Source organism: Passer montanus, unplaced genomic scaffold (genome assembly GCF_014805655.1).
Source record: "Passer montanus isolate IOZ18808 unplaced genomic scaffold, ASM1480565v1 scaffold10, whole genome shotgun sequence".
Taxonomy (NCBI): Eukaryota; Metazoa; Chordata; class Aves; order Passeriformes; family Passeridae; genus Passer; species Passer montanus.
The window spans coordinates 2,818,895-2,834,873 of NW_024356505.1; the positions used below are offsets into that span (position 1 = coordinate 2,818,895).

Consider the following 15,979-nt stretch of genomic DNA (forward strand, 5'->3'; position numbering starts at 1 on the left):
TAAATGTAAGGAAATAACTTGTTTAAATAGTCAGCATCAGTTAATCCCAAAGTGAAATTCACTTTAATTGCTTTTTCAGTCCAGATATTTGTGCAGTATTACAAAGAAGTTAGTCCTGGTGTGGATTTTGCTTCTGAAGTGCTGAACAATCTTCTTGTTTCATTGCTCAATAACTGCTTGTTGCAGGAAGTATTTCAGATATTGAATGTAATTGTACAAATCAAGACACTGGTAGGTGACTTTGTAATATTTTTTAAATCTTAGTTTTACAATTTTAGTTTTTTTATTACTATGCCATTTATTATTTAGGTTTGTTTTTACTCTGGTACTTAAATCTTGGGTGAGGGGAGTAATTCAGAATACCCTATTACAAAATCTCTACGCTTTCTTATTGTAGGGAGTTGCAAAACTGAATGTGCTTTTTCTGTCTCTATTAGCCAGCTGTAGATGTTCTTCTGAAAGTTTTTGATCATGTGGCTTCTTTGAATATAAGAAATGCTGTGCCTACATTAATCAGTACCTTCTGCAAGGTATGAGTTTCATTTGTACTACTGTTGCTTGTTGGAATTTCTGAAATACGTTGCCTGTTTGAAAACTCAAGCACACCAATTTAAAAACCAGTACTGAAATAATATTAAGAGTGTTACTGTGAGTAACTGAATTTGTGGTATCAATTTTCATTTATTCCTTCATTTTTGACTGAAATTGACTGCGATGTGCCTTTCCCAATGTTGTTTGCCACTTACCTCTGAAGATGCGTTAAGTCATCAAAAGTTTTAACATGCTTACTTTTCTTATCTTGTTTGATCTTACAGCTCACTGATGCTGGTATGTTCCTTGAGTCAGAACATTTTGACTACATTATTAAGGTGCTTCGCCAATTGCAAGTTTCCAGTTGGGAAATTAGTACTGTTATAAACATGAAATCCAGGTATGTCTTTAAGGAGCTATTCTCTAATTATAGCTGCTTAGCTCTTTCTTCAGCATCTGTTTTTATAAATTTATGTGGAATCTTTAAAAGATGTGTTGGGTGAAAATACTACCATATCATGCTTAATTGTATTTTAAAGTGCAGTCAATCTACTGTGTTTTAAAGATCAAGTATTGTTAAATCAAAATTTAGATTCTGACCACAATTACTAGTTTTTTCCATATCAGTCATCATTGTACAATTTGCTGCCAGCTGTGATAGAAGTTTATATAGCTAGCCAAATTAGAAACATCATGGTTTAATATGTAATTTATAATACTAATATATCATTTACCCACTTAAGCAAATGGTACTTCTGCAATAAACAACCCTTCTAGGATTAGTTATAATCTGTAGTTTTCTATTTTCCTTTTCAGTGTGACTACATAAACATTTGTGCCAACACTGCTAGGGAGGAGGGTCATTTTTTGAGTACTGCTGGGATATGCTGCACAAAATGTCAAATCTGTTCAAAAACTGCTAATACTTCCCCATCTCTTGAACAAGATTGTGATCCTTTTTCATTTTTGTATCATCTGCATCATACACACACACACAAATTGAGAAACTAAATTTGTGATTCATGAACATACATTTGATTCTTAGTGGAAACCAAATATGCAGCATCTGTGAAAATAGCTCTGCTCAATTATTTGTTTAATACATGCAATAACTTCCCTTGGCAAGATTTTAAATGAGCTTTTCAGTGTGCAGTTTGTGTAATGTGAAGCAAATAGGATCAAAAATCACATCTGTTTAATGTTCGTATGTGATAATTTGTTGTTCAATAAGATGTGTTAAAATTCAAGTATTCTTTTTTTATATGGAAGAATTAAGGAAAGGTGTTTTGAAAAGACATGGATTTTTGACTTCAACTTGGCAGTGGCTGAAATTCAGGTACAGTATGTGTGTTCTTCGTGACTTCTTTTAAACCTACATGAAATAGCAATTTCTATACATTTTTTAATTAGTGGGCTTTATTATCAAGTATAGTGAGCTTATGCAAAGCCATGTTTGGGAAGGGTTAATGTGCAGGAGAAAACTGTCTTTGGCCTTTCTGTAATGTCAGTATTTTCATTTACATACTTGTAGTTTTACCTTTGTTTTGCATCAAATTCAAAGATTTTGTAACTTTAAGCAATTATTTCCTCTGCTTTACATTGTTGTGCTTGTAACTAGTAGTGGTACATCATTCCTCACCAAAAAAAAATTATTTAATACATTATTTAGCAAATAGAATTCATATCTGGTATAAAAACACACAATTGTAAAAGCAATTGACAACATTGAGCAGTATTTTAAAGAATAAGAAAATATTGTAAAACATTCTTTATTTGGACACTTGTGTCTTTCATATTCAAGGTCAGATTACTCATTATGCATAATTATAATATAGTTTGCATATTCTCACACATCCTGTGTAGATCCGGAGATTGAACTGTAAAAAGGGAAAAAAACAGTACTGATTTTTTACTCCTTTAACACCAGCATTATCAAGTGATCTGGCAAGCAAAAGACTAATTCAAATAGAAAATAACCATAAATTCAGCATGCATCATGGGAAAAAAGTACTGAATAAATGCCAGTTCCTGAATAGGATGAATAAGTTATGAGCTTTCTCAATTGGGGTCATGACACGAAAAAAGGAATTTAATTTCTTGAGGGATAGAAGTAATTAGCAGTCCATGCAAGTTTGGCAACATGTTAACTGCCATATGACCATGAAGGTTCTTGGCAATAGCTGCATTTTTTTTCTACTTTAAGTCTATCCCAGGTACAGATCCCAAATTTCACTATATCTTCTGTTTGGTTTTCTGGAAGCAGTTTTGCTTATATTTATCCTTTGCCTCCTTTACAGCATTGCAAGGAAAAAAGGGATTGGACTAAGTTGGGAGCTTTGTATCTTAATGCAAGAACTGGATGTGAACATTTTGAGGATCTTCAGAAATTGTTTTTATCTATTGCTGAAATTTTAGCCAAAGATTCTGAGACAGACAGACCAGGAGTCCCTTTTTGTGATTTTGCTGATATAGGTAAAATTAAGATGCAAGAAGGCTTTTTGTAGAGGTTTTAAAAGAGATAAAAAATTAATTAATATAGGTTTTTTATTATTAGTTAATTTTATGTTATGATATTCTGAATCTTTTGAGGTGTAAATACAGTCAGCTGTAATGTTCAGTACAAGCTATTTTCCAGTAGAAATAAAATGCTTACACTTGAGGAAGATTCTGAAGGAGGAACAGTAGAGTTTTCTGAAATCAAAGAGAGAACCCAGAATTCATAATCTTTCAATAAAAATGGCCTATGCTCAGGACAATGGCAAATGTGTTTAAGTATTCTCATGTAAAGTGTCACATGAAAATGTTACATTATGTTAATAGCACAAATAAGCTTTACTGCTGTAAGTATATATATACTTGTGTGTTTTAGAACACATTGAGCAGGTTACATCCTGTATATAATTTGTACCTTTTTTTTTTGATAAGTTGGATTTTTAGAATTATTTTATTCTCCAAAGAATCAATGGTTTCTGCAAGGGCTGGGTGCTCAAGAACCCAATGTTTTAATAGTTCTGGTAGGTTTTCTTGCCTCTTTCCTTCCCATGCCCCTTCATTTGCATATCTGTATCATTCTTCCTAATGAGTTTGCAGATTACTGAAGCTTGGTGAAGTGTCAGTGGAATATTAAATTGTTTTGCAAAGGATTGCTTAGATATTTTTCAACTTGTATTATCTACTAAAACATAATGAGTATTTATTCCAGATATGTGACATGTCCTTTCTGACCACACACTTTCATATCATAAAAAGCTTCCAGTTGTTTCACAGGGAGAAGATTTTGTTGGAGCTTGGAACTTAGTCTATCTTTCCTAAAGCAGTGGCCTCCCAACTGATAGGCACCTCCATCAGTAAAAATTTTTGAGCAGTGACCCACAATTTATTTATTTATGTATTATATACATGTGCTACTACACCAATATATTAAATTCTCTATAAGCTGTACACAAAAAACAGGAATTACAAATACGAGATAAATATTAAACAAACACTGTTTTTTAAAGTATTTTACTTATTTTTATTTTCTAATTGTACAAATCAATATTTCCTTCACACAGCTGAATGGATTGTTGTACTCACACCCTACTTTAGACCACTGCTCAGAAATTCTAACAGTGCTTTCAAAGAGGTTGTAATTACTCAGTTCTGCAAGTACCAGAATTTCTTTGTGGTGCTAGAAAATGTAAAGCTTACTTTACAAATAATGATGTTACTAAATTATGCCATTACATGTCCAAGCATTTTGTGGATGACTTAGACTACTATGAAATATTGTCTGAATAAACTACAGTTAGAATAGAATAGAGTTAAAATAGAATATGGTTATAGAATAAACTATAGTTATTTACCCTACTTCTGATGTTAAGACTTAGGAAGTTGCTGCTTTCAATGGCAAATATTTCAGAAAATGTATTTAGTATTTTCACAATTGCTGTGTTTTTGAAATGTGTGATTTCTTTAAAACTGGGTTTACATATTAAATAAATAAACAAATAAACCTTATTCTTTTTCTTTCCAGTAATGAAAAATTCACAGCATAATAAAGCAGATAAACTTTTCATTGGAAGGACTGGGATAAGCGTAATGTATTCGTATCACAAAGTACTGCAGTGGATAAAGGTATGCAGTGCTACAGGAACCTGACTGGAAGAAAAAGAGAAAAAGAATTAGTAATTTCTCTTCTGAAAATTAAACTCTAGTTCCTCTAGTGGAGTGATTGGGTGTGCCACCTGCCTCCCTGCCATCTTACTACTTCCTAACTCTCCAGGTGGACCAAAGCATTTTATTGTGCCTTTCTGAGCAGTAGTCTCCTAAGGAGCCTGTCATAACTTACAACATAGAAACTGATTGCTCATGTTCATTTTGTGATTTTTCTGAGCTGATGTTGAATCTGAACTGAGACAGATCTTCCTGAGATTCTGGGGTGAGGTGCTGATGGAATTATTTCCCAGAAACACTACTTTCTTCTGTCTGACAATCATGTTGCATTCTGAGACCTTCCAACTGATAGTTAGAGAAGTTTGGGCAATTTCCTGCGCTGGTGCTTGTGCATCTGACATCAAATAGAATGAATAAGGCCAGGAAGACAGAAAAGCAGTATAGCACCTCTGCACTTGGTGAACTGCCTGTTCCCAGAACTCTTGAAGTGCTTTTCTTCCACTGAATCTAGGTTTCTAAGTTCTGTGAATCTTGTAAAACTCCAGTGTCACAAAGAAATACCTTTACAATCATGTTTTTGCTGTCAGACATTACACAGGGCCAGGGCTAAGAGACTAGACTTTCGACTGGGTGTTTTACATTCCTTACACCTCAGGCAGTATTGGTCATAATTTCACTGCAGTAAGATCCATTTCAATGTTAAATTAGTCTTTTTCTTCCTGGAAGGAACCAGTGCATACTATCTCTTATAGAAAGCAACTTGAAAAGTTACAGCATAAGAAATAATATAAACACCCAGTGATTTTAGATTGTGATTTGGTCAGTGATCCCATTCTGAACTTGGGTCTGATCCCTTCAGCTAATAATTATGCTGTACTGGGATGTTCCTTATCCCCTACAAGATGATTTCTAGCATGCATTGTTATGAACAGAAGGAAATGCTCTCAATCCCCTGTTGTCTCTTGAAGTTTTGGGTTGGCTTTTTTTAGTGAATTACCATTAGGGATGCGAACCTTTCTGGTTCGCATTGAGGAATTAAATTGTCTTTTGTACAACTCTCTCTAGGGGATGACCTTCAGGAATTCTGTTACGTAAAATATCTGTGCACAGCTCAATCTGTTTCCAGGGTCAAGCCAAGTCCCAGGAGATATATGGTAGAGGTGCTTAGTCTAGAGACAGGTTACCTGTTCTGATGAACCATTGATTTTGCAGTATCAGCTTCATCATTGCATGGTTTTCAGCAAGTCACTTTCAAGCTGCAGCACAGTGTGGTACTGTTTAAGAGTAAAGGGAAGGAAAGAGGGTCTTTGCACTTGAGTAATACTGCACTAGAACTCTGGGCATTTTTGTTCCACAAAATTTAGCAGTTAGAACAGTTAGGATACTCCTGACCATAGAACAGAGACTCTAAACTTGTGGCATTGAGGAGTGGTAGTGCTGACATGCCCACTGAAGAGTTTAGTTTGGCTTGGGTTTTGGCTGTCTTCTTCAGCATATAGTGTTTGTGTGTCTTCAGACATTTTAGCTGTTTTCCAGTCAATCTTAAGGGAGAGCCTTATCTTGGATTGCACAGCCCCTGATATTTCAAGGAGATTCATCTTCATGTCCTTATTTCAGAGGTCCAAGATATGAGAAGCACATGTAGTGTTATTCTTGTACAACATGAGTTACTAAACGTAGATGCTTCTTACAATACTATGATCTCTTTCATGTCTAGAGCAAAAGATCTTTATTTCTTTGAGAGTGTTGTGTTAGGTATCAAACCTACTTCTCAAGAGATTACTGACCAAGATCCTCAAACAGCTTTGTAGACAGCCTGTGTTGACCATATTAGTGTGTGAATGAGGCTCTGCTCTGAATGATTTTTATCAGAACTGGCAGATCCCAAATTAATCTCTGCTTCAAGAAGCTGTCATTCTTACCTCTCTCTACCTGTTTCACTCCATTATATTTATCAGATAAATCCCTAATCCTGGGCTGATGGGCTAGTATCTACTTGGTCCATACCTTTTTTGCCCAAAAGGTAGTCCAGGAAGTAAGATAGTAGTGAATTTCCTGTTCCTGCTCTGCCCAAATTAATTTTGGCTTTAGGACATGCCCTGTGCTGTTTTATGAATATGTTGGACTGCCTGAAACTCTAAATGTACTTTTAATATAATTTTTCCTTCAAGAAATCAAACCCCTTTATTGCAGAGCTTTGGTGGCTCTTGGGGGTAAAATATGTATGCTGCCTGACCTAAAGAGAATTTTCTTGGTAAGAGGTAAAGAAAGTTCATAAAACAGATGTACTTAAAAAAAACAACATGCAACAAACAGCCAAAAAGTTGTTAAGATGAAGTTTCTGTAAAAAACCAGTCTAAATACCAATCTGGAATCTGATGATAAAGTTGTTGGTTGTTACAGTGTTGGCCAGATAGGCCCAACTTCTTCCTGTTTTTTGTCCTCCTGTTTACACTCATAAGTTTTCTTTGACTTATGCTGGAGTAATTATTTCAGTTTAACAATTAAATCTCTGTTGAAAAATTAAAATTCTCTGTATGATCTTTTAGAATGTTGTAGATTGTGTAGTATTGAATGAAATCAAAATTAAAAATATTAATAAACCAAAGTAAGCACTTGCAAATTAATTGCAAAGTATAATAAAAATACTGTATTGAACATTATATAGTAGAAATAATGTTATGGGTCATAGTGTGTTGGGAACTCTTCGACAGTAGGTTGGTAGAATTTTTTTGCCTACATGATAAAAAAACCCTAAACCCTTAATTTGAAATTCTACTGGACTTCAACCCTGACTCATTTTGGAACAGATAACTGCATCGATACCTATAAATCTGTCACCAAATTAAATCTGTTCTATTTTCTGTAAATATACTCTGTGTTCACTGATACCATTGCTTTCTCTGACCTTCCCTCTTTCCCTCTCCCTCTTACATCCAGGGAAGGAAGGTTTTGGATAAACTGCATGAGCTACAGATAGATTTTACACTCTTGAAAGGACTTGTAGGTACAGGGAGATCAGCATCCAGATGTCAGATTGTTAATAAAGCCACAGAAATCTTTCTTTATTCTGGAAATTTGGATGGAGCAACAAGGGTGTTGAGAGGTAAGCCTGTCTTAAAATTTTGACTTAAATTTGAACAGTTCACTTCTATGACAGATTTCAGATAAAAGTTACAAGCTGGTCTGTGTTACTAAATATAGTCAGTAATACTGAGGCAACAAAAGAAAGGTGATCATCTTACTGGTTAATATTCTTCTTTATATGTATAAGAAATATTACAACTAATTTTTTCAGATGTTTTCACAGTATTCTACAATCAACACCATTCTACCTAAAAATCTGCTGTAATGAGGTAGGAGTGCAGCTTGGATAATGACGCTGTCCCATGCTGGGAGTGTAGTTTTCCTTTCAATCAGGGGACATCCAGTGTCACATTTCTGGCTTGGGTCAATGCAATGTTCCTTTGCACCTCACAGTATCCTCATTTAATATAATTGCTTTAGAACAGTACCATATTTCTGCAATTATTATGTATGGCTTTTTGGAACTCTGATGTGCTGAAAAGAGAAGAAATTCAGAAGTAAAAAGAATGGAGTGTGTGCTGTAAAGTGATATTGAGGATGTAAATTTGCTGTTCAGTTTTATAGCTGTACATAGATACACACATATCTATATATGGCACTGACAGTCCATTTTACTGCAGTGATATTTCACAAAAGGGGTGATTTACAATATAACAGTTCAGAGAAGCAGTCTAAGGAGTATTGGTCATGAGAAACAAATTATTAATAAGTCAAGCTGCACTTCCTGTGCAGTTCTGAAGTTTGTGTCATGGTACAGTAGATTCTTAATGCCGCAAAGTCTCAACAAGCAGAAGTTCCAGTTCCTAGAAATAACACTGCACTTTTGTTTGCCACAGAGTCAGAGTGGATCACAGATGCACCCATGTGGCCCTGTGATAAAATGGACATCCTCAATCGACATAATCTGTTATGTGCAATAGCGCACAAATACTTGAGGAAGAGTTTGTACAGGCAGGCATTTGAAGTTCTGCAGAACTTACCAGGTTTGCAGAAACATTCTGGTAAGTAAAGAAAAAGATACTGTGTAAAGAGCTAAAAATGTAACAGATGATTCTGTGCTGTTCTTGTAGTGTTTTCTAGCTAAAATTTGTTGAAGTAAGATGGGTTTATACAAGCCTGTTTCTATTTTCCAAAGAGTATAGTGTCAGTTAAATATGTGTTGTGCTCTGCAGCTCTTGCTGCACTTGTGCACACACACTTGGATGTGTACACACACCCATCCTCTTTTGCTCAGTTACTACACAGGGCAACAGGAAAAACTTATTACATTTTTAAGGATCTATACAGTGAGATAAAACAGGAATATTTTAATTTTATTTTATCTTAATTTCAGGTGAATCATGTGGGGATTTTTTTCTTTAACTGAGCTGGCTAACCTAAGTGTCTCTTACATACCATGTTAAGAACCGAGTGCTCTTTCAGGCTTAATTTATCTGACAAATTTTGGATGAGTACTTCAAAATGAGATATGTACTTACTTAGGTTCCACTGAGGAAACCTCAGCTGATTCCTGTGTGTAGGTCTCAGTCTACTGCCACTTTTAGGTATGTTAGGAGAGATTGGTTGGAAGACCATCTACTTTAGAGAATACTGAAAGGATCTAGTTCTTCGAATTATGAGGTAAATACAACAAGGCTGCTCTGCCCTGCCAAAAACATGACAGAGTAAGAGTAGAAACAGAAAACCAAGGGGGTTTTTATTGGTGGAAATCTTAAATCTGAGAGATCTGATGAAGATTATATTTATAGGCTGGAGCAAGTGAATGTATTTTTATGTGATTCTATTGGTTTTGGCAGCAAATTGTTACTTGAACCTTAACACTTGACCTTCACAATTTGAATGAATTACTGTATGAAAAGTCTTTTGATTAACAAAGCATTCATGTTATCACAACCTTGTTCCATCTTGCTGATAAGGGCAAGAGTTCTGATTTAGGTACTGATTGAGAAACGACCCTTGAACTAGATTTGCATTTTCATTAATTCAGTAGTTAATATTTTTAATTTCATTTCAGATATTATAGAGGCTTCTCAATACAGTTGCCTTTTTAACAAGCTGATAAATGCCTGTTTTGAGAACAAGAACCTTGCGGTCTCATCTTCTGCAGTAGACTTCATGCTTTCCAAAAAAATTGCTATTGATTTTGTTTTACTTAGAGGATTAATCACAGCTTTGGGAAGAAGTTCTTTATGGTCCAAAGCTAGGACCTATTACAAATGTAAGTTGCTTCTTAAACAATATTCTCCCCTTACATTCTTTAGATAATGTGCTAATAAGGTTTCAGATAATGAGTAAAAAGAAAACCAGTAATTTCTGTGTCACTCTCAGGAATTTATTTGTGACCAAAAATACTTATTAGGAAATCGTGAGTTGAAAATAAGAATCAGTGCATACTACCTGGCGTGGAATAAATGTAATTGTGATAAAATTAATTTTTTACATTCAATTCCAGAATTTCAAGTACGTGAAATCTGAAATGGTTGAAAAGTGTATCATCTTCACATTTTCATCTAGGCAAATTAGATTTCCTTGTACTTCTCTCTAGAAGTGTACCAACATCTCTGTGGTGGTAAAATTATTAATATTTAAGATTTGAGAAGTCTGGCTAATTGTTTTATCCTAACTATAAGAAAATTCATTTCAACTAAAAGCTAATAGTCTGTGATTGTTTTTGACTCCCCATTTCAGAGCTAAGGTAATACTGGGTGCACCACTCTGCAGAGGGTCTCTCCATACGGTCACATTATTACTGTTAGAGTCTGTCTTAGAGTCATTGAGGTTAGCAGACTGCTTTAAGAGACCATCCTTTCTGGGATGGATACTTGATTTTGTTAACATTGGAATTCGATTTTTTCCTCATCTCCTTTTTTTTCCCCTTGAACCCCTTGTATGTTGGGTTGCTGGGATCACTTGACAGAAGAGAGGGGAACAAAGCAGGAGATGCTGTTCAAATGTTCTCTCATTTGACCATGATTAACAGCTTCTGTCTGACCTGCCTAGATTGTACTTGTGTTATCACAGACTTGCTGTCTCCAGACTTCTCACAGAGCTTTTTAATCATAACTGATAAAACTCATTGAAAAAAAAAAATCCCAACATTTTACAACTGTGAATATTATGTGTGAATGCTGTGTGCTGTGTTCTCCAATCAGGCCATTTCATAGGTGAAGATCCATTAAGGCTTTGGGGTTGGGGTTTTTCCACTTTTAGTCACACAGAAGAAGACACATCTGTGTTTAGTATTGGTAATCCTAATTCCTCATTTTCTACATTTACTCTCAGATGCTTTATCACTGGGTTGCTACCCAGAGCTGCAGGGAAATTTATATCATAAATTCCTGAAGATTCCCTCTTACCTGTCTGAAGTTGAGATGCTGTTGGCCATTGAAATATTTCTTGTTTCAAATGCCAGTGATATTCAAAGTTCCAGGACTACTATGCAGACTCTTCAAATAGTACTGAAAAGGTTTGTTGTCAGATGTGTACCATTTTGATTGTGTTTATTCATGTGATCGTGTAAGTAATGGATCTTGTTTTCCTTATCCTTCCCAAAGAATACCTCTCTTCCTTTTGTTCCTTGGATAAGTGAGAAGTTTTTTTATCTCTTGTTCCCATGTGTATGCTTTGGTATGTCTGTTTGTTTTCTTAAATAGTAAGTTCTGCTCTTGCAAAAATGTAGGCATGTCACTTAGGCACCACCATGTTCCAAAAGTAATTAATTATATACCAAAATTGAGTAAACCTTCTGGATTCAAGCATGTACATGAATTCTTGCTATATCCAGTTCATTAAATGGTTTGCGTTCCTTTACTGAATCTTCCAGTCCAGAGATATTTTTTTGTGAAATGTGCTGTGAATATTGCAGAGCTACTTTGCACTGGTTTTAAAGCTTACTACTTTTCATTACCATTAAAGATGTTAAAAATACTCTTTCTATAACTTTTTAATTCTTCAGAACAGTAATATAATCTGTCTAGAAATTAGCATAATACTTATCAGTGAAAAATACACTGATTATTTTAATGTTTTTGTAATTTTCCTGCCAGTACAAAGTGTTAGACAAGTGACACATAGGCCTGTATGGTAACTAATTTTATATTTGTTAAAATTCCTTTACAGATCTGAAGATACAGTTCAGAATAACAGTGCCTATCACGAGGCAGTGGAGAGGCTGACGCAGGCAGCTCATTTATCTGATCCAAAGCTCTTTCTTAAGCGTTTGACAATGAATGTTAATATGGAAGAAGTTTACAGAGTGGAGCATTCATTTGCTCTAAAATGGCTTCAGGAGAATATGAAATGGGCTGAGAAGGTCTGGCTGTCCCAGTAGTTACTAAATAGTTTCTGCTGTATTCAGACTGTGCCTTACTGATTTACACAAGGTTTCAAACTCAAGTTGTGGTTTTAAATACTGTATTGATGATAATGCAGATAATAGCACAGAAAGAGCAATTTTTTTCCCTAACCATCACACTGACTTATATAGATGTTTTGCAATGGCATCACCAGATAATGAGGAAGCTGCAGCCTCAGAACCTACATTCTCCATTCTTACAAAGATTTAGCACTTAGCTTGTTTCTCCCAGCAGGTAATCATACAAGTGTAGTATAAGCATAGATAAAAGTGTAGGTAAGTGCATTGGTTGAGTGCATCTGCTGTTCTTGGGTGAGACATTTTCCATATTCATTCATTCATAGTCTGCAGTAGTAATACCTATGTCCTTTTGTCTGCCTCACAGTAACTTGTGAGGTCACTGTCCCACCTGTTTGCACCTTAGATCTTAATTTCTTTGCTCCAAAAGCCCAATAAAAAGCACTAAGAGTAAAGTAACTTCAAAATCAGTTGAGATATGCCTGATTTAGGATACCTTTCTTCACAGAACTGAGAGCCTACACATTGCTCACAGCTGAAGGTTTAGTTGACAATTTAATTAGATATTTAATATATTAATTAGATATTAGATATCTAATTAAATATTAGATATTTATTTGATGTAGATGATAGCTTGTGTATGGTTTCACATTGGTATATAATGATACTTCCACTGAAAAGGAAAACTTGCATTCTCCCTTGATTGTGCTCTTAGAGAGAGGTAGGTTTGCCCATTTTTTAGGTTCTGCCAACTGCATGATGAGATGGAGATGGAGATTTCTAGCACGCTTGTTTCATCATTCCTGGTTCTTCAGGATTTCTGCTTTTTTTTCCACCTGAAAATTCTGAATCACATTCAAAGCATGAGTTGCATAAGTCACATTCTACAACCTGAGTAAGAAGAACCAAACATTTAATACCAGAAAACCTCTCATGACAAAACAATACAGCCTCTGTCAAAGTTGATACTTACTGAGCTCACCACTTTTGTAGTGTTAGTTTAGATCTTCAGCACCAACCTTCACAAACTTGCCAATAATACAGCTCTTTTGGTCCTGCTCTCCATCCCCTCTAAAGCCTTTTGTTCTGAACACTTCAGCTTTTTTGGGTATAGAAGTTCCTGAGTTTTTAGGCTGTTCCATCATAAGTGAGATTAAGATGGGAGCGCAGGACCTCAGTGTTTGAAAAATGTCTCTCCTTTGATGTAGCATAAGTTTGTTCTCAGCTGCTGCAGCATTATTTCACATGTCCTTTGCAGCTCTAAATCATGAAAGCCATCATGACCTTAGTACTGGATGGTTGTGTGGAGGGTTTAGGTGTCAGGTTTTTATCTTTGGGGGAGGTTGCCATTCCAGTCTTGCAGTTTATGTCATTGATCTGATGTCATGAATCTGATTGTCAGTTGTTGGATTCCTGACCTGCTGAGGGCCAGGTCCTGAACTTTCTCAATACCACTTTTCATCGAGTCTGTTAAGGAGTTGCTACTGGAAGAGAGAGGATTGAATCTGATGACCACCAAGATCCCTACTTTCCTCCTGTGCCACCTGTACAGAAAAATACTAGGATAGAGGCTCTTGTTTTTTCACAGGGTATCATTCTTCTGTAGGGATCATCTGCCTGCCTTGTAAAAAATGGTAGATGCAATACCAGTGGTACCAGATGGCATTTCTGTGGGAGCCATTCACCTCAGTCTTAGAGTAAGTTTGCGCTGGTCCAAACAAACTCTGGGTTCTGCCCCTTCACATTCATGGAGATGATGACTCTGCCATTTGTAAGGGTATCCACCTGGTAAAATCTAACTGGATTCTGCTGATTTTGCTTCCCAGTAGCTGGAAGACTGGGTAAGAAGTAATCAGGTTTCAGGTGAGGCATCTAAACTGATGCTCATGCAGGCACTCCAGCATTAGTCTAAAGAGCAATTTTGAAAGGTTCCGGCAAACTAAAACTGGTAGTAAGAAACAAAGTTATTTTTGCTAATTACTTCTTGTAAGATCCTTTGTGGCTTAATCTCCCTTGGAATTAGACAGAGGCTATCTGAACCTCAGCTAAATCCCACATTTCTGTGAGTGGTACCCGATGTGGCTAATAGTGTGTTTGACAGACACAGAAGGACAAAATTGTCTTTGTAATTTGTATGGCTACAAAACTTGTGATGTTTTAGAAACAGTAGAATTTTTTCATCTATAAGCAGCCTTGAATTTTCACTTAGATCTTCCCCAGAACAAAACTCCAAATGTTGCTTTGTTTTTCAGACAAAGGTTAATCATTGACCTTCAAGCTTAACTTGGAGCTCTGTAAAATATTTGCAGTGTTTTGGCTCCATCTCCTGAGTATCATCTTCAGTTGACAGGATGTAATCTCAGTTATGTTTTATATTAATAAGCAAAGCAAGCTCCCCACATCATTGCTCAGAAGTTTTGTTACAACTGAAGCTTCTAGTGTGTGTCAATATAGTGTTTCTCTGTTTATCACCATGATAAACCAGTAGGCAATTGAAACAACTTTGCTGTTAAGTCCTCTATTTCACTTTTTTGTTCTGTCTGGGTCCACATGAAATACAATGCAAATCTTGTCATTTTGATGTGTATCAGAAGGCCAGAATAACATTCTCTGTGTAACATTCTCAATATTTTGGTTAGAGAAATTCCGTGTGCCAAACAGGACAAAACTCCACTGTGAAATGGAAATGAGCCCAGAAAGATGGAAAAAGTATCCTGAAGAATAACATTAAGTACAGCAGAGGCAATGCAGTTTTGCAGAGCCTACTGGGGACCACTCAGTAGACAATATCCCTATTTTTGCTTTCTCCCATTATAAGTTAAGCTGAAAGAACTTCTGTTTGACATTAAACAACATATTTGGTATCATTTTTTCATAGGAAATAAAATGTATGTTTACCTGTTTACAGAGAGAGAGAGATGGAAAAATGTGCAAATAAAACCTTCCCTGTGCTGTGCTCAGTAGCTTGGAGTAGACAACACCGTGCTCCTTCAGTATGTTGCTAGATGCATGAGAAATTCCCTCTGTGAAAATCTTTCTTCAGTTTTCACTGATTACACACTATGCTCTTGGGAAAATTATTTTTGTTGGGTGTGGACAGTTTCTTGTAACTAAAACAGAATAATGTGGAAGACTTACCACAGTTTTATTTCAAAATATTGATAATTTTGAGAGATTCAAAATGCAGGACAGAGGTGAGAAGCTGGAAGTAGGACCTTGATGGTTTATGGTGTTTTATAAAGAGCAATGGGGGAGGAAGGGGGAGCATTTTGGAGGAGTTGTTAAGTTGTTAATAAATGTTTTTTTAATATTTATATAAAGCATTCAAAATATCTGAGTCTGTATTGTCATTAAATTATTTAATTATATTCAAATTCCTGTAATGAACACTCTTAGATGCAGCAAGATAGGCAAGCAGCAAAGTAGAGGTGGAGAGTTTAATATCTTGTAAGCACTACAAGAGCCTGGAGAATGATACGCCGCATGAGGAGGTTAAGAAAGTGTGAAATCAGTCAGACTATGCAGTTCTTCATCACTCCAGAGCCCACAATGGAGCAAATGCTCATGAATAAATTGGGCTGAAACTCCCAGCTGTGGAGATGGCCAGCTTCCAGCTTTAACTGGAAGTGGAGGCTACAGCCAGGGTTACAGGCTGTGCTCAGTTCACTGAAGAATTCAAATGGATGTTAGTAAGAGTTTCACTTGAGGAGAAATAGTAAAATTAAATATCCCTGCTGTAGTAGTAGAAGTTTAATTACTAAAGTCTCAATGTCATTCTTCTCAGCGTAATAAACTTTAGCCACAGTAAAAGCAATTATTCACATTTCTTGTCCT

The 15,979-nt window shown here is 35.8% G+C and overlaps 1 protein-coding gene across 1 annotated transcript in view; it reads left to right on the top strand.

The window, feature by feature from the left end:
- Positions 1-12,668, top strand: part of TOPAZ1 (testis and ovary specific PAZ domain containing 1) — a 34,536-nt gene extending 21,868 nt beyond the window's left edge. The window contains exons 9-19 of the mRNA XM_039713598.1: positions 80-231; positions 438-530; positions 816-931; positions 1,801-1,867; positions 2,829-3,003; positions 4,547-4,647; positions 7,627-7,792; positions 8,610-8,774; positions 9,788-9,991; positions 11,056-11,239; positions 11,893-12,668. Of these exons, the coding sequence (XP_039569532.1) occupies positions 80-231; positions 438-530; positions 816-931; positions 1,801-1,867; positions 2,829-3,003; positions 4,547-4,647; positions 7,627-7,792; positions 8,610-8,774; positions 9,788-9,991; positions 11,056-11,239; positions 11,893-12,103 (1,634 nt within the window). The 3' untranslated portion in view covers positions 12,104-12,668. The remainder of the gene's footprint in view (positions 1-79; positions 232-437; positions 531-815; positions 932-1,800; positions 1,868-2,828; positions 3,004-4,546; positions 4,648-7,626; positions 7,793-8,609; positions 8,775-9,787; positions 9,992-11,055; positions 11,240-11,892) is intronic.
- The last annotated feature ends 3,311 nt before the right edge of the window (positions 12,669-15,979 follow it).